The following is a 25,314-nucleotide window of genomic DNA, read 5'->3' on the forward strand; positions in this document are numbered from 1 at the left end:
CTTTCCCCTCCCCCTGCCCCGGGACTCCTTTCCCCTCCCCCTGCCTCGGGACTCCCTTCCCCTCCCCCTGCCCTAGGACTCACTTCCCTTCGCGCTGCCCCTGAACCTATTTCCCCTTACACTCATGAATTGACTGTATCAATCAGATGAGATATTTGACTTCGGATTTCCGTTTCCAAATTATTACCTTCTAATCCCCCCGATGACTCCAGTGCATCCTCTGTGCTCCCGCATCGTTATTGCCTGCAGGTGATAGGAATGGATTGGGTAATTTGTGGAGTTTGTCAACACATACGTTTATTTGATATTTCATTTGAAGGAGTGTTCTAGGGTTAGACGCGGCTGGGAGAAAATGAATTGTGAAGGGAACTGTGACTCTAGGCCGAATGTTCCCAAAAGTAAAGGCAACATCTTGTGGTTACTGGATATCTGAAATACAAACACAAAGAGCTGGCCTAACAATATGATCCTCTTCAGAAGAAAAATCAGGTTGGAATCTATGTTAATTAGGTTTCTCTCTCCATCGTTGCTACCCCATCACCTCCATTTGCTCCCTCTCCTCCTCCTCATTCTCACCCAGGCCATCTTCCATCCCCTCCTCCTCCCTGCCTCCTTCCCCCACCTCCACACTCCATGCTGTTGGCTGTTCTCTCCAGCTTGACTGTGACTTGGCTCTGGGCATTTGCACTGCGATTCATGCTGACTCAGTCCTTCCTGCTGAGTGCCCACTCTAGCTTTCTCTGCTGCTGTGAATATTCACAGCTGATATGTAAAAGCTGAGCCACCAATATCCAGGAGGATGAATGCAGTGTTTGCAGCTACAGTTAGTGACTGACAATCACTGCCACCAGGACGTGGGAGCTCCTGAGAGGGCCTTGGAAACTGCCATAACACACTGAGGTCCTGAGAGGGGCCTGGGGAACTCATACTGACACTGAGGTCCTGAGAGGGGCCTGGGGAACTCATACTGACACTGAGGCCCTGAGAGGGGCCTGGGGAATTCACACAGACACTGAGGCCCTGAGAGGGGCCTAGGGAACTCATACTGACACTGAGGCCCTGAGAGGGGCCTAGGGAACTCATACTGACACTGAGGCCCTGAGAGGGTCTGGGGGAACTCATACAGACACTGAGCTCCTGAGAGGGGCCTGGGGAACTCACACAGACACTGAGGCCCTAAGAGGGGCCTAGGGAACTCATACTGACACTGAGGCCCTGAGAGGGGCCTGGGGAACTCATACTGACACTGAGGCCCTGAGAGGGGCAGGGGGAATGCACACAGACACTGAGGGCTGGAGTGGGGTCCCGGGGAACTCCACAGACACTGAGAGGGCCCTGGAGAACTCACACTAACACTGAGCTCCTTGATGGGCCCTGGAGAACTCACACAGACACTGAGCTCCTTGATGGGCCCTGGGGAACTCACACAGACACTGAGGCCCTGAGAGGGGCAGGGGGAATGCACACAGACACTAGCTGTCCCAGCTTGCTAAGTCCCAAAGACGTATTTCCTGTTTGACATGAATGGAGAAGGGGTGTCTGACAATGCAGGGCCACCCAGAGTGGCTTTTGTCCAGTTGAATATGGTTTGCAGGGGAATGTGAATTAAAACCTGGACCATGGTCAGAAGTCCATGGGCTCTATCCGTCTTCCAGCCAGGGTTGTCAGATAGCTGGTAGTGGCACTGAGCGAGTAGTAACCTGCTGTGTTCTGGGTGAGCTGTTATGCCACCCTTTTCGCCTGGTCCCATGGTACCATTGGCAGCAGATTGATGGGGGTTCACCCCAGAGACCTGGACAACCTCTATCAATCAGCCAGCATCTTTCCGAAAATAACAGATGCCTTGCTCCCATTTAGTTTCACAATGCCTGTGGGATCTTGCTGTGCACGACATGGCAGCTGCATTTCAGACACTATAACACTGACTGTGTTTCAGAGATGCGTCCAGCTGACCTGAGTGAGACGTGACTGCAGTCCATCAGCGCTCAGTCTGCTCAGGGCCGCGGCCGATGGGTGCCATCTTGGCTACATGCCGAGAGCTGCCTGTATTTTCTCACCTTGATGGGGCAGTGCTGGGCTGACGTTCTGATTGCAGTTGTCTCTGGATGGATGATGAGCAAGCTCCTGTTGTCTTGCCCCTCATGGTTAATGCCCTTCTGTCACATTCGGTCACAAACAGATTGGAGGAGCACGTGCAGGGGTGAGGACCCATCCAGCGGGCTGAATCACACTGTTGTCTCACTGTATCCCAGACGCTGTCTCCGCCCCCACCTCCCCCACCTCTTCTATCTCCACATGTTTTTCTTCATAAACTCTTCCTTTTGTCCATCAGTTCCATTATCCCTGTGGGCGTTGACATTTTGGATTTATAAAACCATAAGAATGAGAAGCATGAGTAGGCCATTCTGCCCCTCGAGCCTGCCCCGCCATTCAATAATATAATGGCTGATGGGAAATTAAAATCTGAAAGAATAATTCTGACGGACGATGTGCTTTATAAACCCTCCCCCCACCAATCTCTTGCATTTGTATAGCAGCATTTCTCATCCTCACAGTGTCTCAAAGGCATTTTCCAGGAGGATGTTTGTGTAATGGAGGAAATGATGCAGCCAATTTGCACACAGCAAGCTCCCACACACAGTGTGTTTGTTAACGGCCACCTGGTTTGTTTTCTGATGTAGTTTGAAGGGCTGATTTTGGCCTGGACACTGGGGAGAGTGACCTAACGTTCCTCCCCATGGTGCGTCCACCCGAAACGGTAAATGCAGCCTCAGCATAAGGTCACGTCTGAAAGATGGCTGCTCTGACAGTGCAGCACTCCCTCAGCATTGCGCTGAATGAGTTGACCTGGGTCACGTGTCCATGCCTCTAGCATGGGGCTCAAGCCCACGACTCCAAGGGGAGAGTATTCCAGCTATAAACAGGGCACTCATTTTGAACCTGCTGCCTCAGAATCTTGGGGGGGGTAGCCCTCCCTGGCCGCAGTGAGCTCGGCCAGTGAGACCCGAGGGAATGAGGTGCCAGCTCAAGATGAGCACGGCCAGATGCATAGATTATGCTGACCCTTGACCTCTCCATCCCACAGGAGATGAGTGCCTGGCAGAGGCAAGTGGAGGCAAAGGTGGAGCGAGGGCATCCCGGACAGAAGCAGATACACGGGCAGAGCCCAGAGGAGGTGGAGGACGGCGTTTAGGGCGCAGAACAGGGCTGGCTTGTTGCCACCAACGTCGCTGCTCTGTCAAGCAGCTGAAGAAGATCCTATGGGGCTCAGCGGTCATCCTCAGCGTCTGCTCATCCTGGGCAGGCACCAGCCAGCTCGCCAAGATCACCTTCAGGACCTTCGACGCCCCCTTTACAGTGACCTGGTTTGCCACCATCTGGAACATTCTCTTCTTCCCATTATACTATGTTGGCCACTTTTGGAGTTCAGAAGAGAAACAATCTCCACGGCAACGATTCCGGTAAGAGGCTATTGGCTTAGGTCGCCCACATTGATGGGGACAGGGAGAGGGAGGGATATTGACTCAGCAACCCGTAGGCCCAATAGGTCTCAGCAGTTGTTCAGTGGGAGCTAAATAGGTCACGAGGTCAAGACCATTCCGGAAGCTTGAACACCAGATAACATTCTCCCCATGTCTGCGGGGGTTTCCTCTGGGTGCTCCAGTTTCCTTCCACAGTCCAAAAGATGTGCAGGTCAGATGAATTGGCCATGCTAAATTGCCCATTGTGTTAGGTGTGTTAGTTAGGGGTAAATATAGGATGGGGGAATGGGTCTGGGTGGGCTACTCTTCGGAGGGTCAGTGTGGACTTGTTGGGCTGAAGGGCCTGTTTCCATACTGTAGGGAATCTAATCTAATCGAAAAGACTTGCCCAGACACTGGCAACACACTGCCATGAGAGGGCTGCACTGTTGGAGGTGCCAGTTTTCAAATGAGCCTTTCAAACATCTGCACCCTCAGATAGACATTCCACGTCACCATTTTAGTCTGAGCAGTGAGGATCCCTTCAGTATTCTGGCCAATATTTATCCCTCGTCCGTGGCTAAAAAAAAAAGATTACTTGGTCACAATCACGTTTCTATTTGTGAGATCTTGCTGTGCACAAATCTCCTTCCACATTGCCCTGCATTACAATGGCACTTGCTCCACAAAATGTATTTCATTGGCTGTACAGCATTTTGGATTGTCCTGAGGGATGTGGAAGGAGCTGTAGAAATGCATATTGAGAACACTTTTCACACCCAATCTAGCTTCCCTGTTTAAAACTCAGAATTGAGTCCTGGCCATCTGTTTTTCTTTTATCTTTGTGCACTTGTAGTGAGTGCTGTCTTGGTCATATGTACTGGAACAACTTGTACTCAACAGTTTCTGGCGTGATTACACAAGTGACATTTTAAGCTTGTATGGAAGTGGGAATGAGGTTGTACAAATTCATTTCTCTCCTATGCTGACTCTGTCCTTGTCTTACTCATAATTTATTGGGAGAATTCAGTTTCCTGCCAGCCCACCATCTCCTGTCTTCCTGAAATTCAGGATGCAGGAGGCTGGGGTTTCCCTTGTCCCAGTGTTGGAGCAGCTCCCATTAGACATTTGGCTGGAGATTAGCCGTGTTCACAGATCTGGTCACCAACACCTTCCAGAAAACCTTCACTTGTTGCCCTTGCGAAGGTGGTGCTGAACTGCCTCCCTCAACCGTTGCAGTCCATGTGCTGTCGGGACCCACAGTGCTCAATAGGAAGGGAATCCAAGGATATTGACCCCGTGATAATAAAGGAATGTCTACACTCTTCTGGAAGCGCAACAAGCGAGAAGCAAAATGTGCACTTTTATCGTGCTTTTAAGAAACCAGGACAATTCAAAGTGACAAATAATGAAGTACTTTGTCAGTTCCGTCACTGTTGAGGCTAACATGGTCCGACTAATAAATCGTCTGATTCTCAATATTGAAGGAGGAATAATTATTGGCCAGAACACCAGGGAAGACACTGTTGTTCAAAATAGACATGTGAGATCTTTGTGGCCATCTAAAGAGCAGAGAGGTCTCACTTTCACCCCTCACACAAAAGACAGCAATTCTGACAGGACTGACCTTACGACAGCACATCATTCCCTCAGCACTGACCTTACAACAGCTCAGCACTCCCTCAGTACTGGCCATACGACAGTGCAGCACTCCCTCAGTACTGACCTTACAACAGCACAGCACTCCCTCAATACTGACCATACGATAGCACAGCACTCCCTCAGTACTAACATTAAAACAGCACAGCACTCCCTCAGTACTGACCCTCTAACAGTGCGGGACTCCCTCAGTACTGACCCTCCGACAGTGTGGCACTCCCTCAGTACTGACCCTCCAACAGTGCAGCACTCCCTCAGTACTGACCCTCTGACAGCACAGCACTCCCTCAGTACTGAGCTTATGACAGCCAGCATTTCCTCAGAACTGAACCTCTGACAGTGCGGCACTCCCTTAGTACTGACCCGCTGACAGTACGGCACTCCCGCAGTACTGAGCCTCCGATAATGCGGCATTCCCTCAGTCATGACCCTCTGACAGTGCGGCACTCTCTCAGTCGCGACCCTCCGACAGTGCAGCACTCCCTCAGTACTGACCCTCTGACAGTGCGGCACTCCCTCAATACTGACCCTCTGACAGTGCGGCACTCCTTCAGTACTGACTCTCCAACAGTGCGGCACTCCCTCAGTACTGTCCCTCTGACAGTGCGGCACTCCCTCGGTCGTGGCCCTCCGACAGTGCAGCACTCCCTCAGTCGTGACCCTCTGATAGTGTGGCACTCCCACAGTACTGACCCTCTGACAGTGCGGCACTCCCTCAGCACTAGCCCTGTGACAGTGCAGCACTCCCTCAGCACTGGCCCTGTGACAGTGCGGCACTCCCTCAGCACTGGCCCTGTGACAGTGCGGCACTCCCTCAGTACTGGCCCTGTGACAGTGCGGCACTCCCTCAGCACTGGCCCTCTGATGGTGCAGGACTCCCTCAGTACTGACCCTCTGACAGTGCGGCACTCCCTCAGTCGTGACCCTCTGACAGTGCGGCACTCCCTCAATACTGACCCTCTGACAGTGCGGCACTCCCTCAGTACTGACCCTCTGACAGTGTGGCACTCCCTCAGCACTACATCCACGTGTCAGCCTGGAGTATCTGCTCGAGTCTCTGGAGTTCAACTCAAATGCACATTCCATCAACAAACAATTTCTCCAAATAACATTTAATGTCCAGTTGCATTTTCTGTTATTAATTTATTCCAACCTATTTGAAACAAAACCTAATGGTATGGTTTCCTTTGGGGAGCTGTGATTTGCCAGGTATTCCAAACAGCTGGATGCTGTGGTTACAGAGCAGCACCTTAAGATGCCTTTGTGCCTAAATGTGGACCACCTCGACCGAGGCTCACAGGTTTGCGTTAGAGTCTGGAGCATTGACCCAGGCTGACTCCCTACTGCAGTTGTCACTGACATTAAACTAAAGGCTCTGTCCACCATCTCGAGTTGGCCGGAAAGGTTAATTCCCACTATATTTACGAACAACCATTCTGACCTCCCCAGGTCCCGTCCTTCAGTTTACCCCATTCTGGTCATGCAGCCTCAGCAGGGTACAATGAAGACTGCGTTTCCGTACATAGTGCATTGAAATGGATGACTTTAAAGTTTGTTTTGTTCTAAGATTTCACATGAGTCTGAGTGATGACCTTTCATTCTCCTCCTGACCCCTACCCACCCCATTTTTTAGGGAATGTTGGAGGTTTTTTGGGGATGATGGTTTGACCGTCAAACTATTCTTCAGCAGAATGGCCCCGTTCTGTGTCCTGTGGACCTTAACGAACTACCTGTACTTGCTAGCCCTGAAGAAAATCAGTGCGACAGATACGTCTGCTCTGTTCTGCTGCAACAAGGCCTTTGTCTTCCTGCTCTCCTGGATTGTTCTACGGGACAAATTCATGGGCGTTAGGGTAAGTCACCTCGTCTGCTTGTCCATATTTCTTCTTTACTTCCTCAGAGTCTGCAAAAGGACGGGAGGATGTGTTACTGAAGCAAATCCAGTATTTCTGAATTGTTCACTGTTGTACTATAGGAAATACGGCAACCAATTTGCACACAGCAAGCTCCCATGAAGGGTAACGATAATGATCTGATAACCTATGTCTACTTGAAGGAGGTAGATTGTAGCTAAAGGGATGTGGAGAGGGGGGGGAGGTGGGATTAGGGTATCCAGCTGGATGATCAGCCATGATCATAGAGATGGACAACACGGAAACAAACCAGCAGGGTCTACTCCTATCTTCTGTGTTTCTGTGCACATCTCCTCGGAATGATGCAAAGATCCCCTGTTCATTTTAAATAAAATTTATGCCCACGGCATGTTTGACAATCACCTGAAGAGAAAGGCGGGATCTCTGCCTAACATCTCATAGAATCCCTACAGTGCAGAAAGAGGCCATTTGGCCCCTCGAGTCTGCACTGACCCTCCGAGTAGCATCCCACCCAGACCCACCCCATCCTACAATAGGTTTTTAACCAGGTTAATCCACCTAACCTGTACATCCCTGAACGCTCTGGTTAATTTAGCATGGCTAATCCACCTAACTTGCACATCTTTGGACTGTGGGAGGAAACCACAACTCCCGGTGGAAATCTCCGCAGAGAGACAACTGCAACCACCCCGACCTGGCCCCAACCTCCAGCCCCATTCCCCCGTGACAGTCTAGGCCTCAGTACTCTCAGTGAACATTGGATCATGTTGGCTGCTGCCACAGATTCAGGAAGTGCTATCAGGGTGGCCTTGCTCAAGAGTCCTTACCCCTCTCCAGCCCAGCCTGTTTTATTAAAGGGGTATTAATGCTGCTAGGCTCTGAGGGACAGGCGTGACTATCGAATTGTTCTTGTGTCTGACACCAACAAGAACAAAGCACTGCATTTCAGGAACTACCCCAGGTGCTCTGCAGGACTGCTATTTCACAGAACCTGATACCAAAGCACAAGAGGACAACAAGGCAAGCTATTACTCCAAGACGTATCACTGAATTATATTGTATAGGATGGCACTTTGGCCTATCAAGCCTGTACTGCCAAAAAACTGTAGGTTCCAAGGAGCATCGTAAAGGAGGTATGGAGATGGAGAGACTGAAGGAGGGAATTCTCAAATACGAGGCTGAAGGCAGGTCTGCTGATGGTGGAGTGGCAAAGAAGGTTCAAGAAGTTTCCGCACTATCATGAGGAATCGTTGTAAGTTTTTATTTTCAAGTGACTATGCAGATTAATGTCAGTATTTGGCAGCAGGCCCCAAGCTTTACGCTGCAGCCAGCTGAGATGAAACATCCACCAAATGAAATGAAAGGGCTCTTTATTGCTGTTGTGTGAGCCCCTGTGAAGAAGTTTGTGTAGGAAGATGGAGTGAGAATTAGCCAGCAATGAGCCACAATGTTCATTATTAGACAAAGATTGAAACCTGTTGGGGGTGAACCCTTTGGTGTCAGTCTGGCTCAGTGGCTATTACTCTTCACTCAGAGTCAGAAACTTTGTGGGTTCAAGCCCTACAATTTGAGCAAGTAAGTTAATCTTCACTTAGTGCCATGGGACTTCTTCCTCACTCAGACCTTTCATTTCTTCAAATTGGTCTGTTTGTGTCTTCACCTACCTGCCTAAATTACACAGTCCTTAACACACATACCTCAAAGAATTCTTTAATCTGACTTTTAGAAATTTTCAGTCCGCCTCCAACCTCAGCAGCAAGTGTTTCTGATTTTCACCCCCTCTTGATGTGAAGAAACGTCACCTCCCGAGTGCCTCGCCTGCAATGTACTGAGGTTCCAAGCTATGTTCTCCAGAGGAACCTCACCACAATCCTGCAACTGTTTCATGATGATATGACTGCAACTTAACTTTATTTCTTTTTTTTAATGTGATACTAAGAGTTACTGTAATGTTAACCTCATAACTTTGTTCCTTATTTCTTTCCACTTTGTTCTTAAGTTCTTGTACCTAGCTACTTGTACCTAAGATGGTGGCGTGTGTGCCAACATTGAAAACTTTCACTGTACTCCTGTACTTTGGTACTTGGGTACACGTGACAATAAAGTCTAAATCAAATCAAATCAAACTGTCTCAAGTGGGATACTTCAAAGAAATGCCTTCAAAGATCTGACCTGTGTCGGGCAGGGCTGTGTGATGGCTTCCATGTTTTTTTACATCGACCTAACAAGGGTTATACACCTCAAAGGTCAACTACCCTTTGGGTACTAAACACCATTCAGATGGTAACATACTACCTCAGTTGCCTCTGTGTCTACTGACCACCATGGCCAATGGAAAGAACACATGTGACTGTAGTCTGGTTGCTTGCTCTGCATCATATTTGCAAATCACTCTTCAGTTTTGCATCCAGAGACTGAGTCTACCCAAAATGAAACTCGATCAACCAGAATTGGTCAATATTTCACCTCCCACATATGTTAAAGGAGACTCCGGATATGTTGAGCACTTTCCTTTCTTTGTCACCTGCCTTTCCTTCAAAACCAACATTGATGAGAGAAAAGCTCCATAACTGGACCAGCAGTGCTAGCTCAGCCTTCTACTAAACTACAGCAGTGTCTGACAAGCAAGACCTCCATAAGTAAGAAAAGAAATTGAGTACTGAGAGCTATTGTCATCATTGCACTTCCGTACTGCAGTGAGACCTGGACAGTTTGTCAGTGATACATAAGAGATCCAGAACACTTCCATCAACAATGCCTTCACTGTAATCTCTACTTCAATGTGAGAAGCAGTGACCAAACATGAGTGTTCTTCTTGAAGCCTGCTCTGAGCATTCAGGTAACACTCCTGAGGAACCAATTCTGGTGGACTGTGCCAAATAGATGAAAAGTGAAGCCCCACCAGGTCTGGACCTCTCACTCCTCATATAGCCAATGTTCCTGGGAGAGACGATGAAAACGCAACAGGAACACTTTGAAGCTTTCCACAATACTTGGCAACATTGACATTCATGTCTGGGAAGGGTTGCCACTAATTGACCAAAATGATGACAACTCATCCATCTGGTGCATTATCTGTTGAGAAAGAAAGGGAAGGAAATCTTGCGCTCTGGAGCCCATGACCTCAACCTGCCCCTTGTGCCCAAAGATCTGTGGGTTGAGAATCTGCCTGTTCAGACATTGGAAGACCTACAGCAGAAACTCCTGACTCTGAGTAGGACTCATCCTTGAATCAAGGGTCAGTCAACGGCTGTAATTTAAAGTTCCTCTTTCTTTCTAGCTCCCCCCGCCATTACCCCAACTGCAGAGGGAATACTCCCACTCTCCCTGTTCTTTCAAATCCTTTTATCATCTAAAGAATGTATAAAGGATCACCCTTTAATCTCCTATAAAAGAATTTCACTCAGGTAACCTAGCTTCACAATTTTGACCTTGGCATCGTTCTGAAACCTGTTGCGCTCAGACAGAAGCCATTCTATCTCACCTGCATGACAACAGTCCCTCAGAACTAACCTGAATGTTAGTGACTGAGTGAGGGATGATGCTGGAGCCCATTACAGATGACTTTATTGACTGTTTTGACTAAGTGCTGTCTGTGATATTCGGCTTGGGGAGATGAGCGTGTGGGGTCTGTCACCTGCCAGCCTGTCCCCTCGAAGATTAAAAAAAAGCTCCACGTGGATTTATCTCATGTTTGCCGCTTTGTTGGTTGCTGTTTGAGAGTCTGAATGTTCAAAAGGGGCTGTGTTGATTTGGCATGAAGATCTTGTTTCTAGTTGTGAGCGGATGAGTAACCAGAGAAGACAGATTTAAAGTAAGTGACAGGTGAACGAGTGGGGAGATCAGGCGAACAGGGGTTTGTGCCATGAGGTGTGGTCTGGTACACACTGGGCAGGGGAAGAAAGTTCAATAACAAATTTGAAAAGGTTTGAATACTTGTTGGGAGGTGGAGTGGAATATCTTGTGGGGCATTAGAGGATAAACAAGGCTAGTGTGTACTTTCAAAGAACTAGCTCAGGCTTTTTCATGGACTGAATGGTCTGTTTCTGTGCCATGTGATCCTGCAAACTCTTAGAATTAGAGTTAGGCTTTATTGTCATGTGTGCAAAAGTACATGGATACAGGAGTAGAGGGAAAAGTTTACAATGTCTCTATTCATGGCACCATCTTAGGTACAAAATCTCAGGTAGAGTAGAAAAATACAGTAATAAGTTAAAATTTAAACATTAAAATTCTTCTCAGTATAAAGTAGTAAATAAGAAATGAAGTTAAGAGTTCCACATTACATTCGCCCTGCAGTTGCTCCACACTGGCTTTCCCCACAAGGTTCAATCTCTCTCCCCCGCTCTGGGCGCGATCGCTCTCCTGCACTGGCACGATCTCATCCTTTTAACATAAAGCTCTGTTAGTTTCAGCATCTTGAGTTACGTAGACAACTTTGAGTGAAATTCTATTCTGTGGTCCCTGCAATTTTGAGGCAGACACTATATGTGTGACAAGGATCAGACCATCCAAAGGTGATTTCCTGGTTAGGTCAGTGCGCAGGAACCCACCAGATTCTCTGAGCATCTCTCTGGCTGAAGGAGATGGAGCTCAGTCAGCATCAGCACCTTTATTTAATGTCTCCTGTTCAAGAGATTGGGCATGGTCAGGCAGTGAATGGGCTGTGTGTCCCTCCTGTGTCTGCAACAGCCCACTGACAATACCCAGCACTGTGGGTGTGGGGGTGTGTTTGAGGGGAGGTGGGTGTGTGTGTGTCTGTGTGTTTGGGTGTGTCTGTGTGTTTGGGTGTGTCTGAGTGTGTGGGTGTGTGTGTGGGTGTGTGTGTGTGTCTGTGTGTGTGTGTGTGGGTATGTGTCTGGGTGTGTCTGTGTGGGTGTGTGTGTGTCTGTGTGCGTGCGTGTGTGTGTCTGCGTGTGTGGGTATGGGTGTGTGGGTGTCTGGGTGTGTTTGGGTGTGTCTGTGGATGTGGGTGTGTAGTGATGGTGGGGAGGTCTGTTGAGATCAGTTGGACTAAAGCTTTCTCTGTTTGTGTCAATTCCCTGCTCTTGTATGAAACCCGACTTAACCAGCCTGTGTCTGTTTTCAAACCAGATAGTGGCCGCCATCTTTGCCATTGCAGGGATAGTGATGATAACCTACGCTGATGGTTTTCACAGTCACTCTGTTATTGGGATCACACTGGTTGTAGCATCAGCATCCATGTCAGCTCTTTACAAGGTAAGGTGATGACCACCACAAAGCTTCAATTATCTCTTTTGGGATCTACAAGTGAGAGGTTTAACTGATAGTGTTTCTTTGTGTTAGCGGGCTGCAGGAGGGGCTCAAAGATCTGGTTGGGGTGGTGAGACACTTCCTGTGCCCTTTTGATGTGCTTGGACCTTTTCACAGGTAGTTACTCATCAATTTTTCCAGCATTGAACTGACTGCTATTGAAATTACATCAAAGTGCAGTTAATCCCAACATTTGCAATTCTAGGATTTGGGTCCTGGCTCAGCACTCTCTCGTCTGAGTGAGAAGGTCAAGGGTTCCAGCTCCATATGTGCAACTTGAGCTCCTTATCAAGTGCGGGGAGTGCCACACTGTTAAAGGTATTGAAATATGAAAACAAGGCCCAGGGCTCTGTCTGTTTTCTAAGGGGGATGGGAACAATCCCACAGACGCTACTGCGGAGAAATCTGGCGAGTGGGAGGAGGGCTAGGGTGAAAAGGTGGTTGAAATGATAGTCTGAGATCAAATAAAAGACATGAAACTAACAGTCAGAAGTTGTGATGTAGACACCAGACAAATAAGATTTAGGAGCAGAAGTAGCCCATTCAGTCCATCAAGCCTGTTTCAGCACTCAGTGAGATCCTCACTAATCTCATAACCCTCAGTTCTGCTTTGCTGACATTTCCCTAAAGCCCTCAATTCTCTTACTGATTAAAAATCTGTCCATTTCAGCCTTGAATATACCTAATAACAGCTGATGTTATTCCTCCTCATCTCTGTCTCCAATGGGCAGCCCATTACTTTGAGATTATGCCCTCTGGACCTAGACTCTCCCATACTTACCCTGTCAAGCCCCCAAAGAAACATTTCTTTTTCAAAGAAGACTCCTGTCACTTTTCTAAACTTCAATGAGTATAGGTCCAACCTTATAACCAGGACCAACTGAGTGAGCCTTCTTTGGACTTCATCCAATGCCAGTATATCTTCCTTTAGATAAGGGGACCAAAACTGTTCACAGTGTCACCGTGGTCTAATTTATGTCTTGTATGATTTTAGCAAGACTTCCATATTCCTACACTCCATTCTCTTTTAAATAAAGGGCCCCATTCCATTTGGCTTTCCTATTACCCAACGAACTTGTAGACTCCTAGAGTTGTACAGCACGGAAACAGAACCTTTGGTCCAACTCGTCCATGCCAACCTGATATCCCTAATTAATCTAGTCCCATTTTCCAGCACTTGGCCCAAATCCCTCTATACTCTTCATGTACCCATCCAGATGCCTTTTAAATGTTGTTATTGTGCTAGCCTCCACCATTCCCTCTGGCAGCTCATTCCACACATACAGTCATAGAGATGTACAGCATGGAAACAAACCTTTCAGTCCAACCCGTCCATGCCGACCAGATATCCCAACCCAATCGAGTCCCACCTACCAGCACCCGGCCCATAGCTCTCCAAACCCTTCCTATTCATATACACATCCAAATGCCTTTTAAATGTTGCAACTGTACCAGCCTCCACCACTTCCTCTGGCAGCTCAGACCATACACGTACCACCCTCTGTCTGAAAAAGTTGCCCCACAGATCTCTTTTATATCTTTCTCCTCTCACCCTAAACCTTTGCCCTCTAGTTCTGGACTCCCCCACTCCATGGAAAAGACCTTGTCTATTTATCCTATCCATACCCCTCATGATTTTATAAACCTCTATAAGGTCACCCCCTCAGCCTCAGACGCTCCAGGGAAAACAGCCCTAGCCTATTCAACCTGTCCCTATAACTCAAATATTCAACCCTGGCAACATCCTTGTAAATATTTTCTGAACCTTTTCAAGTTTCACAACATCCTTCCGATAGGAAGGAGACCAGAATTGCACGCAATATTCCAACAGTTGCCATAACGTCCCATACAGCCGCAACATGACCTCCCAACTCTTGTAATCAATACTCTGACCAATAAAGGAATGCATACCAAATGCCTTCTTCACTATCCTATCTACCTGTAACTCCACTTTCAAGGAGCTATGAACCTGCATTCCAAGGTCTCTTTGTTCAGCAACACTCCCTAGGACCTTACTTTCCCAAAATGCAGCATCTCGCATTTATCTAAATTAAACTCCATCTGCCACTTCTCAGCCCACTGGCCCATCTGGTCCAAATCCTGTTGTAATCTGAGGTAACCTTCTTTGCTGTCCACTACACCTCCAATTTTGGTGTCATCTGAAAACTTACTAACTATACCTCCTATGTTCACATCCAAATAATTTATATAAATGATGAAAAGTAGTGGACCCAGCACCGATCCTTGTGGCACTCCACTGGCACCATCCTCTGCATGATAGCGTTGCTCCTTAGGTCCCTTTTACATCTTTCCTCGAGTTTTGGACTACACGTCATGATTTTATAAACCTCTATAAAGTCACCTCTCAGCCTCCAACACTGGGAAGAAAGTCCCAGCCTATTCAGCCTCTCCCTGTAGCTCAAACCCTCCAAACCTGGCAACATTCTTGCAACCACTTCCTTTGTTATCCATTCTACCACTTTCAAGGAACTATGAACCTACGCTCCAAGATCTCTTTGTTCAGCAACACTCCTCAGGACCTTACCATTAAGTGTATAAATTCTGCCCTGATTTGCCTTTCCAAAATGCAGTACCTCACATTTATCTAAATTAAACTCCATCTGCCACTCCTCAGCCCATTGGCCCATCTGATCAAGATCCTGTTGTAATCTGAGGTAACCTTCCTCACTGTCCACTACACCTCCAATTTTGGTGTCATCTGCAAACTTACTAACTATACCTCCTATGTTCACATCCAAATCATTTATATAAATGACTAAAAACAGTGGATCCAGCATTGATCTCCCAGAACCCTTTCTCCATTTAAACAATATTCAGCTTCTCTATTGTTCCTGCCAAAGTGCATAACTTCACACTTTCCCACATTATGTGTCATCTGCCAAGTTTTTGTCAGCTTGTCCGTATCCTCCTGCAGGCTTGAGTCATCCTACCCCTTGCCTTTCCACCTATTTTTTGTGTCATCCATAAACTTGGCTATAAAACATTCATATTCCTCATCTAAGTCAATGATGAGGAATAATTGTAAATAATTGTGACCCAATGCACTGATCCCTGTGACACTCCACTAGTTATAGGTTGCCATCTTGAAAATGACCCCCTTATCCCAGCTCTCTGCCTTCTATTAGTTAGCCAGTCCTCCATTTCCTACTAATGTACAACCTTCAAGACCATAGGTAAACTGACAACTAACAAAAGGCAATGAGTAAAATGACAGAGAATCAATTTCATATGCTGAGGGTAAGTTCTGATCAGTAGTACTGCTGCCGAGCCACTCTTGGTGATGGACATTGAAATCCCCACCCAGAGTACATTCTGCATGCTGGCCACTCTCAGTGCTTCCTTGGGTATTGTTCACCATGGAGGAGCACTGATTCATCACCCGAGGGAGGGCAGTATGTGCGAATCAGCAAGAGGTTTCTTTGCCCATGTTTAACCTGAAGCCATGAGGTTTCATGGAGTCCAGGAGTCAATGTTGAGGACTCCCAGGACAACTCCCTCCTGACTGTATGCCACTGCGCCTCCACCTCTGCTGGGTCTGTACTGCCAGAGCGTGACGTTGATGTCTGAGACAATGTCCTTCACTTTTGTGTTCCTTTACCTCTTTAGTTGCATTATTTTTTTGCCAAGTTCTGATACATCCCTGTTTGACCCTGTCTTGACCCAAAGGCTTCTGTCATATTACCGTCAGTGAGGACCATTGCCAACATTTTTGTGGTGGAAGCGACAGAGGATCTTGATGAATTTCACTGGACAGTTGGTCTTTCATTGGGTCTTCAGTAGCATTTCCCTATTGATGGAATCAAAAGTCTTGGTCAGATTGAGGAAGGCCATATAGAATTGATAGTTGTTCCTAATGTTTTTCTTGGAGTTGCCAAGCAGTGAAAATCATGTCCATAGTTCCATGGTTGGAAGCCACACTGGCTTTTAGGAAGAATTTCCTCAGAGTCTGGGAGAAGGTGTCTGGTGAGGATACAGGCAATTATGTTCCTGGCGATTGAGAACAGAATTCCTTGTTAGTTCCCATAGTCTACTTTGTCTCCTTTCTCGAAGACAGTGAAGATGGCAGCATCCCTGAGATCAACATGGATTTCACCTTTGACCCAGGTTTTCGGAAACATTTGAAGGAGATGACTCGGACTCTGCTCCTCCAAGTTTGAAGATCTCTGCTGGCGAATCCCCATCCACTTCTGCAGCTTCTTCATGTGTCTAATGGCAGCTTCAAATTCTGTGACACTCAGTGAGAGTCCAAGATCATCTTTGGGAATTTGGGGGATTTCCTCAAATATGTCCTCACTGTTGATTGTATCCCTGTTTAGGAGATATTTTTTGAGGTGTTATTTCCATCGGAGGCCGATATATCCTCTGCCTTTCAAAAGAGTTCTTTACTTATTCCCATCAATCTGAGGCCAAGGATATTGAGTCCGCATATTACCTCGGTGTAACTGAAGAAACCCTGGTGTTGTGTTCGTCAACAAAGAGTTGGAGCTCCTTCGCTTTCGTGGCCCACTATTTGTTCTTGATTTCTCTTGTTCTTCATTGTAACTCTGTCTTCCCTGTCTGATGAGTTGTCTTTGCCTTGCCGGTGACGTTGTTTTGCTAGGCATGGAGAGCCTTCCTCCTCTTCTTGATAAGATTTTCGATGAGGTGGTTGCTCATGTTGAACCAGTCTTGGTGATTCCTGGTCTTGTAGTCGATAACTTCTTCACTGCATGATGTGATGGCTATCTCCAGCTTATTCTAGACTTTCTCCGTTCATTAAAATTAACTCTCTGGAGGTTTTGGTCAAGGATGTTGGAAGTTTCCTAGTCTGCTTGGCTGCTGAAACTGCTCAACGTTGAGCATCTTTCTGAACTGCTTCATCTCCAGCTGCTTCTGGTGGCATTTGATGGTCATTGAGGAGGGGACAAGCCAGTGTTCTGTCCAGCAGTGGTCTGCACTCCTCATCGCTTTTGGCTTCAGGAATGAACCATGGCATCATCAATCATGTGCCAGTGCTTTGATCATAGATGCCTCTTGAACTGGTCTTTTAGGTGCAACATTGTGTCGGTGACCAGCTGGTGTTTTGCACATTTGGTGAGCAGGAGAATCCTTTTAGAGTTGCAACTCCCAATGCCTTCCTTTCTGATGGTTCCTTTCAAAGCTCCAAGAATGATAGTTTTATTGTTTTCAGGAATGTTGGTGATTATGGTGTCCAGGTTGGAGCAGAACCCTTCTATGGACCCATTTATGGCATCAAGGTTGGAGCATAGGCACTCATGAGCATTGCCTGTTGGTTCTTGGTAAGTTGTAGATGGGAGAGAAATGAGGCAATCCTTGATGCCAACAGGGAGCTCTGAGAGTTGATTAATGAGCTCATTCTTGATCGTGAATCCAGTTCCATGTGTCATGGATCGATCTATGGGTTTTTCTCTCCAGAAGCCACCACCTACTCTCAGGTGCTCTTTGACTCTCCTGCAGGGTAAAGATATCAACATTGGAGTGCCTGAGTGCGGAGGCCACAAGGTCAGTTCTTCATTTGAGAGGATTGCTTTGCTCGTTTCTTATATTCCAGGTTCCGAAATTGAGCTTCACTTTGGTTTTTAGACCGCAGGTAAATGAGCCCACTGGATGTGGAATTTCAGACAGGTTGTTGATGAAACAGACTATATTTTGGATACCTTTTCTAGCGCCTTCCCTATGAGAGGTGAGCAGAGTAGATCCTGAAGAGGGATACTGAGCCATGAAGAAAGCTGCTGAAATGCTTGTTCCTGTTGCACGAGTGAAATGACTGAGTCAAACTCCACCACCTACATGCTGATCTAAAGCTCGAGGCTTCCAGATCTCCCAATCCTGGCCCTGTCACCTCCCATCAATTGCCGCAGGGCTTATGTTGTGTGCGATAGAGGGGTTGAATTCCTCTCGGTAGATACCTTGTGTGGAACATCTTTTAAAGTTGGAATAATGTTGTCCATCAGCATACATGGTCCTTAACAAAAGGAAGATCCAGTTCCAGTGGTAAGGAAACTCTAGCAACTGAGGATTTTCCTACTGCTGCAGCCTTCATCTGCTGTTGCAGTCATTGATATCACACAAACACAGTATTTTCTGCTTGGATCGCCATTGAGGACTTGTTTTGGATTGCAGTTTGACTGGTTTCCCCCCCTTTCACTTCATGGGTGGCCCTGCCAGGAGGTGAGAACTCCTGACGCATCACTCTTGGGATCAACTAAACATTCAAACCTTTCCACCGCAGCAAGGTGGCCATCCATAGAAAGCTTAAGTAAAATAATAGTAATGAAGTCAATAAAAACACTAACGACCATTTAATCCCAAGGACCAGATGGTTTCCTTTCCAGGATTTTAAAAGAATCAATTGAAGATTCCTTAATTATGATCATCCAAACGTTCTCTTGAAACAGGAACCATTTCTTTAGATTCTAAAACTGTGCATATGCTACAATCCCCAAAGAGGCCAATAGCGTTTAAAAACAAAAATGTGCACAAAATTAATGGACTAGATTAGAAACAAACATAGAAATTGCTGGAAAAGCTCAGCATGTCCGGCGACATCTATGGAGAGAAATCAGTTAACATTTCAGGTGAGTGACCCTTCCTCAGAATAGTTTGAGGGAACTGAAACATTAACTCTGATTTCTCTCCACAGATGCTGCCAGATCTGCTGAGCTTTTGCAGCAATTTCTGTTTTTATTTCTGATTTACAGTATCCACAATTCTTCCAGTTTTTAATTGACAAGATTACACTTTTTAAAAAGTGTTCACTGTAACAAACAAACCAAAAGTCAACATAACTCAAACATTAATTAACTAAGAAATGATACTTGAAGCAACGTGTTAAATTTTACTTGATGTCAATACGACATATACCTTACTGGCACAGATCCAACATCCTGAGCAGTCCCAGACTCTCCCAGTTCTCCAATAGACTCTCACCACGCTTTGTCAGATTGAGACACAAGTTCAAAGGGCCTTCACTAACCATTCCATTCTGAGTTTTCCAGATAGCTTTTTTCTTTCAGTCACCTCAGCCCTGATAGCATGGTTTCCCAGAGATTCCTTTAGTTAACCTCTTGAATAAACCCCATTGAACAGTATAGTCAGCTCTGGTGAAACTGTCTTTTCTTCTCCCTGTCTGTTTCTCTACCAAACAGATTTAAGATCTATTTTGTGGGAGAGCTTTGCAACTTTTGTCCCAAGAGTTTCTGTGGGAACGTTTTCTGCCCACAACGTTTCTGTTAACCAGCTTCCAACTCCATGGCAACCTGAGTTATATGAACAATTCTAATAATTCTAATGGCAAAGTTACGAGGAACCACTTGATCATCTTCTCCCATAGGCTGACTAGTTTCACTTTGGACTTGGAGTGACATGTTTCATGGACCTTTATTACTTAAGGAAGATGAAAGATGGAACCCAGGTAATTGTAGAGCAGAGAGCCTGCTATTTGGGGCAGATGTTCCTGCAGGCTCTTGAGCCCTCCAGGCAGGCTGGAATGTGAATCTAGAATGTGTGGAAAACACTCATTGGTTGGGCATTTTCATTGAGGCAGTCCATTATTGACCTGAGTGATGACTCATTATCCAATTAAGGATGGGGTAAGGCTGGCTGGACAGCCAATCAGACTCTTCCCAGCTTGAAAGCAATGGCAGACCATAATGGCAGGGAAGTATGGAGATGGCTTTGGAATTCTCTTCCCGGGAGAGCAGTGGTGGCTGGGTCACTGAATATATTCAAGGTTGAGTTAGACAGATTATTGAGCTACGTGCAATAGAGTCAACTGTTATGTGGGGACAGGCTGCAAAGTGGAGTTAAAGCCACCATCAAATCAGCTGTGATCTTGCTGAATGGCAGAGAAGGCTTGATGGGCTAAATGGCCTTTTCCAGCTCCTAGTTCTTAAAATCTTATGATAGGGCACTTCAAAATGGAGGAGCCCATCTCCAAGTTAAAGATGGGTCTTACAACTAGGTCACACTATTGTGTACCTGCCTGGACCCTAATATACCCCAAGGAGGCAGCTCTCAGTTACCTTAACAGGCTCTTGCCAGCTGTACATACCTGGAGGTGGACTGGCAAATCTGTTAATTGGTTTAGAGTGGCACTGCCACCCTCACCACCACTAAAATGGCCCAGGAACAGGTGGAGCTGGGGGACAGTAGGGTGATTTTAGCTCCCGGTCCTGAGTCCTATGGTCACCTAAACATCAAGCCCCTTGTCATTGAGGAAATTCCTAGAGTCTCTAATTATAGATTAGGTGACAGGAATATTCAACCAACCAGAGAGAATTAGCACAGGTTAGTAAATGGCAGGCCCTGCCTGAAAAGCCTGATTGATATTTTCAAAAAACTGCCTATAGTTGTGGAAAGGGGCCTGACTATGGCAGTGAGGGACTTTCAGAAGGGTTTTGATAAAGTGCCTCACAAAGGACGGGGTTAGCTAGACTTGAAGCTCATGATTTAAGGGTAAATTATTAACTTGGTCAGGAAATTGGCCAAAAGGCAGGAGGTAGAGAATAGGAATCATGGCCAAGTATCTCCTACTGGTAGAATGGGACTAAAAGCCAAGATTTGACTTTTGAGTGATACAAAGAATAACAACATGGTAAGCAGTGTGGATGGAAGCGTAACATGGCAAATATGAGGTCGTCCACTTTAGACCTAACGAGGATTGAACAAGGGACTTTTTGGAATTATAAAAAACAGGAGCTGTGAAGGTTCAAAGAGACTTGAATATTCAGATCCAAAGGTCATTAAGTCTCAAATGCAGGTAATTAAATAATCAAATGCAAATTGAATATCGATCTTTGCATCAGGAGGACTAGAACACATGGGAAGTAAACATTTATGCTCAGTTGTACAACCCTTATTAAACCGTCTTCTTGATGGTTTATAAGCCATTCTGAGCAGCACACGCTGAGGGGGAGTATATTATCTTTGGAGAGTGTTATGATGTACGATTACCAGAATGACACCTTGACTACAAGGGTTAAATTACGACACAAGATCAACAAGCTAGTGTTGTGTTTCCTGCAGTTTGAGGGGTAGGGTAATCAAAGTGATGAAGACATTAAGACAGGTTAGCTCAGAAGAAAGTATTCCTCCTGTTAAGAGAGTCCAGCTCTGGGGAACAGATTCTAAAAATTAGAGTCAGTCCTTCAGGACTGAAATTTAAAACACACTTCCACACTTAAAAGGTGGTGAAAGTTTGAAAAACTTCTGCAAATGACAATTGGTTGATTGTAAATTTAAATTCCGAAAATGTTTGATTTTTGATATACAGCACAAAAACAGACCCTTCAATCTAACTAGTCCACACTGACCATAATCCCAAGCTAAACCAGTCCCACTTGCCTGCATTTGGCCCATATCCCTCTAATTCTTTCCTATTCATAAACTTATCCAAGTGCTATAACTGTACTGCATCCATCACTTCCTCTGACAGTTCATTCCACACTCACTGTGTCAAAATAGTTGCTCCTCGTGTTTTTTTTTAATTTTCTCCTCTAACCTTAAAACTATGGTTCCTAGTTTGAAACTCCCTTACCATAGGGAAAAGACACCTTCCATTCACCTTATCTATGCCCCTCATGATTTTATAAACCTCGATAAGGTCGCTCCTCAACCTCCTTTGTGCCAGTGAAAAACGTCCTAGACTATCCAACCTCTCCTTAAATCTCAAACCCTCCATTCCTCGATACATCCTGGTAAATCTTTATGAACCCAGTTTAATAATATCCTTCCTATAACAGGGTGACCAGAAGTGCACACAGTACTCCAGAAGAGGCCACATCGTCGTCCCGTACAACCTCAACATGATTTCTCAACACCTATGCACAATGAGCTGAGCAATGGAGGCATGAGTGCTAAGTGCCTTCTTAACCGCCCTATCTACCTGTGGCAAATTTCAAAGAATTATGTACCTGAACCCAGTGGTCACTCTGTTCTACAACACTACCCAGGGTCCTACCATTAATTGTATAAGTCCTGCCCTTGTTTGTTTTACCAATGTGCAATACCTGGCATTTATCCAAATTAAACTCCATCTACCACTTGATCAAGATCTCCTTGTAATCTTCGATAACCTTCTTCACTGTCCACTATGCCACCAATTGTGGTGCCATCCACAAACTTATTAACTATGCCTTCTATATTCTATTCCAAATCATTTATATAAATGACAAGCAAAAGTGGACCCAGCACTGATCCCTGTGGAATACCAGTGGACATAGGCCTCCAGTTTGAGAAACAACCATCCATTATCACCCTCTGGGTCCGACCGAGAAGCCAATATTGTATGCAATTGGCAAACTCACCCTGAATCCCATGTTAGGCAAACGTGAGGACTGCAGATGCTGGAAACCAGAGTTCAGAGCAGAGTGGTGCTGGAAAAGCACAGCAGGTCGGGCAGCATCCGAGGAGCAGGAAAATCGACGTTTCAGGCAAAAGCCCTTCATCAGGAATAGAGCTTCTATTCCTGTTGAAGGGCTTTTGCCCGAAACGTCGATTTTCCTGCTCCTTGGATGCTGCCCGACCTGCTGTGCTTTTCCAGCACCACTCTGCTCTGAATCCCATGTGACCTAACTTTACTAATTAGTCTACCATGTGGAACCCTGTCAAAGGCTTTACTAAAGTCCATGTAAACAGTGTTTCCTGCTTTGTCCTCGTCAATCTTTTAACATAAAACCTTAAGATGCATGTGCAGAATCCAGCTCTTTGGCCCATCGAGTCTGCTCCACCATTCAATGAGATTGTGGCTGATCTGATAATCCGGCACTCTTGCCTTCATTGCTCAGATCTTTTCCCCTCCTAACCTTTGATTCCCTTACTGATGAAAAATCTAATATGTCCGCCTTGAAAAGAGTTAATGACAATTGTCTATAGTAAAGCATTCCACAGATTCACCACCCTCTGAGAGAAGGAAATTCCTCATCATTTCGGTTTTAAATGAATTAGCCTTTATTTGAGTTGTGCCCTCTAATTCTAGACCTTCCCACAATGGGGATAACCTCTCCACATCTACCCTCACAAGCCTCCTATGAATCCTGTGTATTTTAATTAGTTTTCTCTCGATCTTCTAAACTACAAAGTCTACAAATTCAAGTTACTCAACCACTCATAAGAGAGTCCATTCATATTCTGGGCTGTGCCTAATGTCAGTCTGTCTTTCTTTACATAAGAGGATTAAAACTGGTCGCAGTTTCCCAGCAGTCGTCTGATTTCTGTGTTGTATAGTCTTAGCAAGATCTCGCTATTTTTCTACCTCATTCCATTTGAGATAAACATTTAACTTTCCAATTGCCTTTCCTTTTGCCTGCAGTAATGGTACACTAGCCTTTTGTGATTTATACAAGAGGACCCCAAATCCCTGTGCTGTGTGCACTGGTTCATGCACTGGGACCTTCAAACCATTGTGTGCTGCCTGCAGTCTTTCTCTTACTAATTAATGTTCAGCTCCTCTGTTCTTCCTGCAACAGTGCATAACCACACATTTTCTCCCATTTTATTTCATCTCACTTAACATTTTTATATATCTCTATGGACACTCTGTGTTATCCATACCACTTACTTTCCCATCTATTTTTTCGGGATGGGACCATTCGCCGCTGCCAATTAGCCACTGCCCTTTCACCGCTGAGGACGCTTAGCCACCGCCCATTGGCCACTGAGGGCGATTCGCCACCGCAAGACTTTGTAACTCATTTTTATATATAAACCAATAAAATGATATTTATTTTACCTCTTTTTTATCAATATGCACTATGTAGTTGTATAAATAAAGGGGACTGAGAAGTATGAAAGAACAGGCGGGAGGGAAACAATCAGTATATATATATATATATATATATATATATATATATTTCCTGTGGTGAATAGGCTCCAGAGGTCAAACGACCCCAGTGGAGAAACGCTGGGGGTGAACCGGCAGTGGCTAATCAGCGGCACCAAATCTGCCGTGGCGAATCGTCACCAACACCTATTTTTTTTTGTGATCAAAACAGGCAACATTAAGGTCTGTTGAGGCAAAATGGTTCTGTCCCTACCTTTGAACCAGGTGGGACTCTCACCTGGCCCTGGAGGTGTGTCACAACGTCTCTGACCGAGTTGAGAGAAATGATCTAAAATAGGCAACGTTTTAAAATGTAAACTAATGGCCGTCACCTTGAATAAGTCACATTCAACAGGCACGGCCTTTCAATCACGACAAATGGGTGAGATCAAAACGCACAATGGGGGAATGTCTGCACTTTAAGTATTTGCTGTGTCAACTCAAAACTGAGATAATGGGTGATGGAGCAGAACCCAGGAATGGCACTAATGACATTTTTGTGATATCCTCAGACAGGGATCAGCAAACTTAATAATAGGTTAGGCAGGTTATTCAACTACAGGAGAGTTTTATTTGGGGGGAAGGAGGTTGGTTGGAGGAAGCGTAGGCAAGAAAATGGAGTTAATCAGATCAATTATGATCTTATTGAGGAGCAGGACAGTCTCCGGGGCAAAATGTGTTGCTGGAAAAGCGCAGCAAGTCAGGCAGCATCCAAGGAGCAGGAGAATCGACGTTTCGGGCATGAGCCCTTCTTCAGGAGTCTCCAAGGGCAGTAGGACTTGGCTTCTCATATTCCTTGTGGTATAAGGGAACCATTTTTTTTAGAAAAAGCAAAAAATGTCAAAAATGTCATGTTCAAAAGCCAGTAATGATGAAGGACAGGATGGAAGCACATTTGAATAATTGCTTCTATCTGAAACAAGAAAAAAAAAGTTCATTGAATTAAATTAAAAAATGGAAGGGAGAAGAAACTGGTTAGATCTGTGCAGGATTGGGGGGGAAGTATAGAGAGTTAATCTGTTAAATCCAATATGACTCCTATTCACTTTACTTAAAGGTATTAAAAGATATGGGGTGTAAGGGGTCCTACAGAAATAGTTTGTTGATCAGCCTTTACCTTACTGAATGCTGGGGCAGGCTGGATGGCTGACTGGTGGGCCCCATGTTTCAGAGTTCTCCCTGTTCCCCTGACCAATACCAATCC

General features: G+C 45.8%; 1 protein-coding gene across 1 annotated transcript in view; it reads left to right on the plus strand.

Annotated features, from left to right (window-relative positions):
• slc35f3b (solute carrier family 35 member F3b) overlaps positions 1-25,314 on the plus strand; it is a 47,344-nt gene that overhangs the window by 12,053 nt on the left and 9,977 nt on the right. The window contains exons 2-4 of the mRNA XM_043687441.1: positions 3,086-3,461; positions 6,754-6,973; positions 12,089-12,214. Of these exons, the coding sequence (XP_043543376.1) occupies positions 3,086-3,461; positions 6,754-6,973; positions 12,089-12,214 (722 nt within the window). The remainder of the gene's footprint in view (positions 1-3,085; positions 3,462-6,753; positions 6,974-12,088; positions 12,215-25,314) is intronic.

This window comes from Chiloscyllium plagiosum, chromosome 3, assembly GCF_004010195.1.
Source record: "Chiloscyllium plagiosum isolate BGI_BamShark_2017 chromosome 3, ASM401019v2, whole genome shotgun sequence".
In the NCBI taxonomy this organism is placed as follows: domain Eukaryota; kingdom Metazoa; phylum Chordata; class Chondrichthyes; order Orectolobiformes; family Hemiscylliidae; genus Chiloscyllium; species Chiloscyllium plagiosum.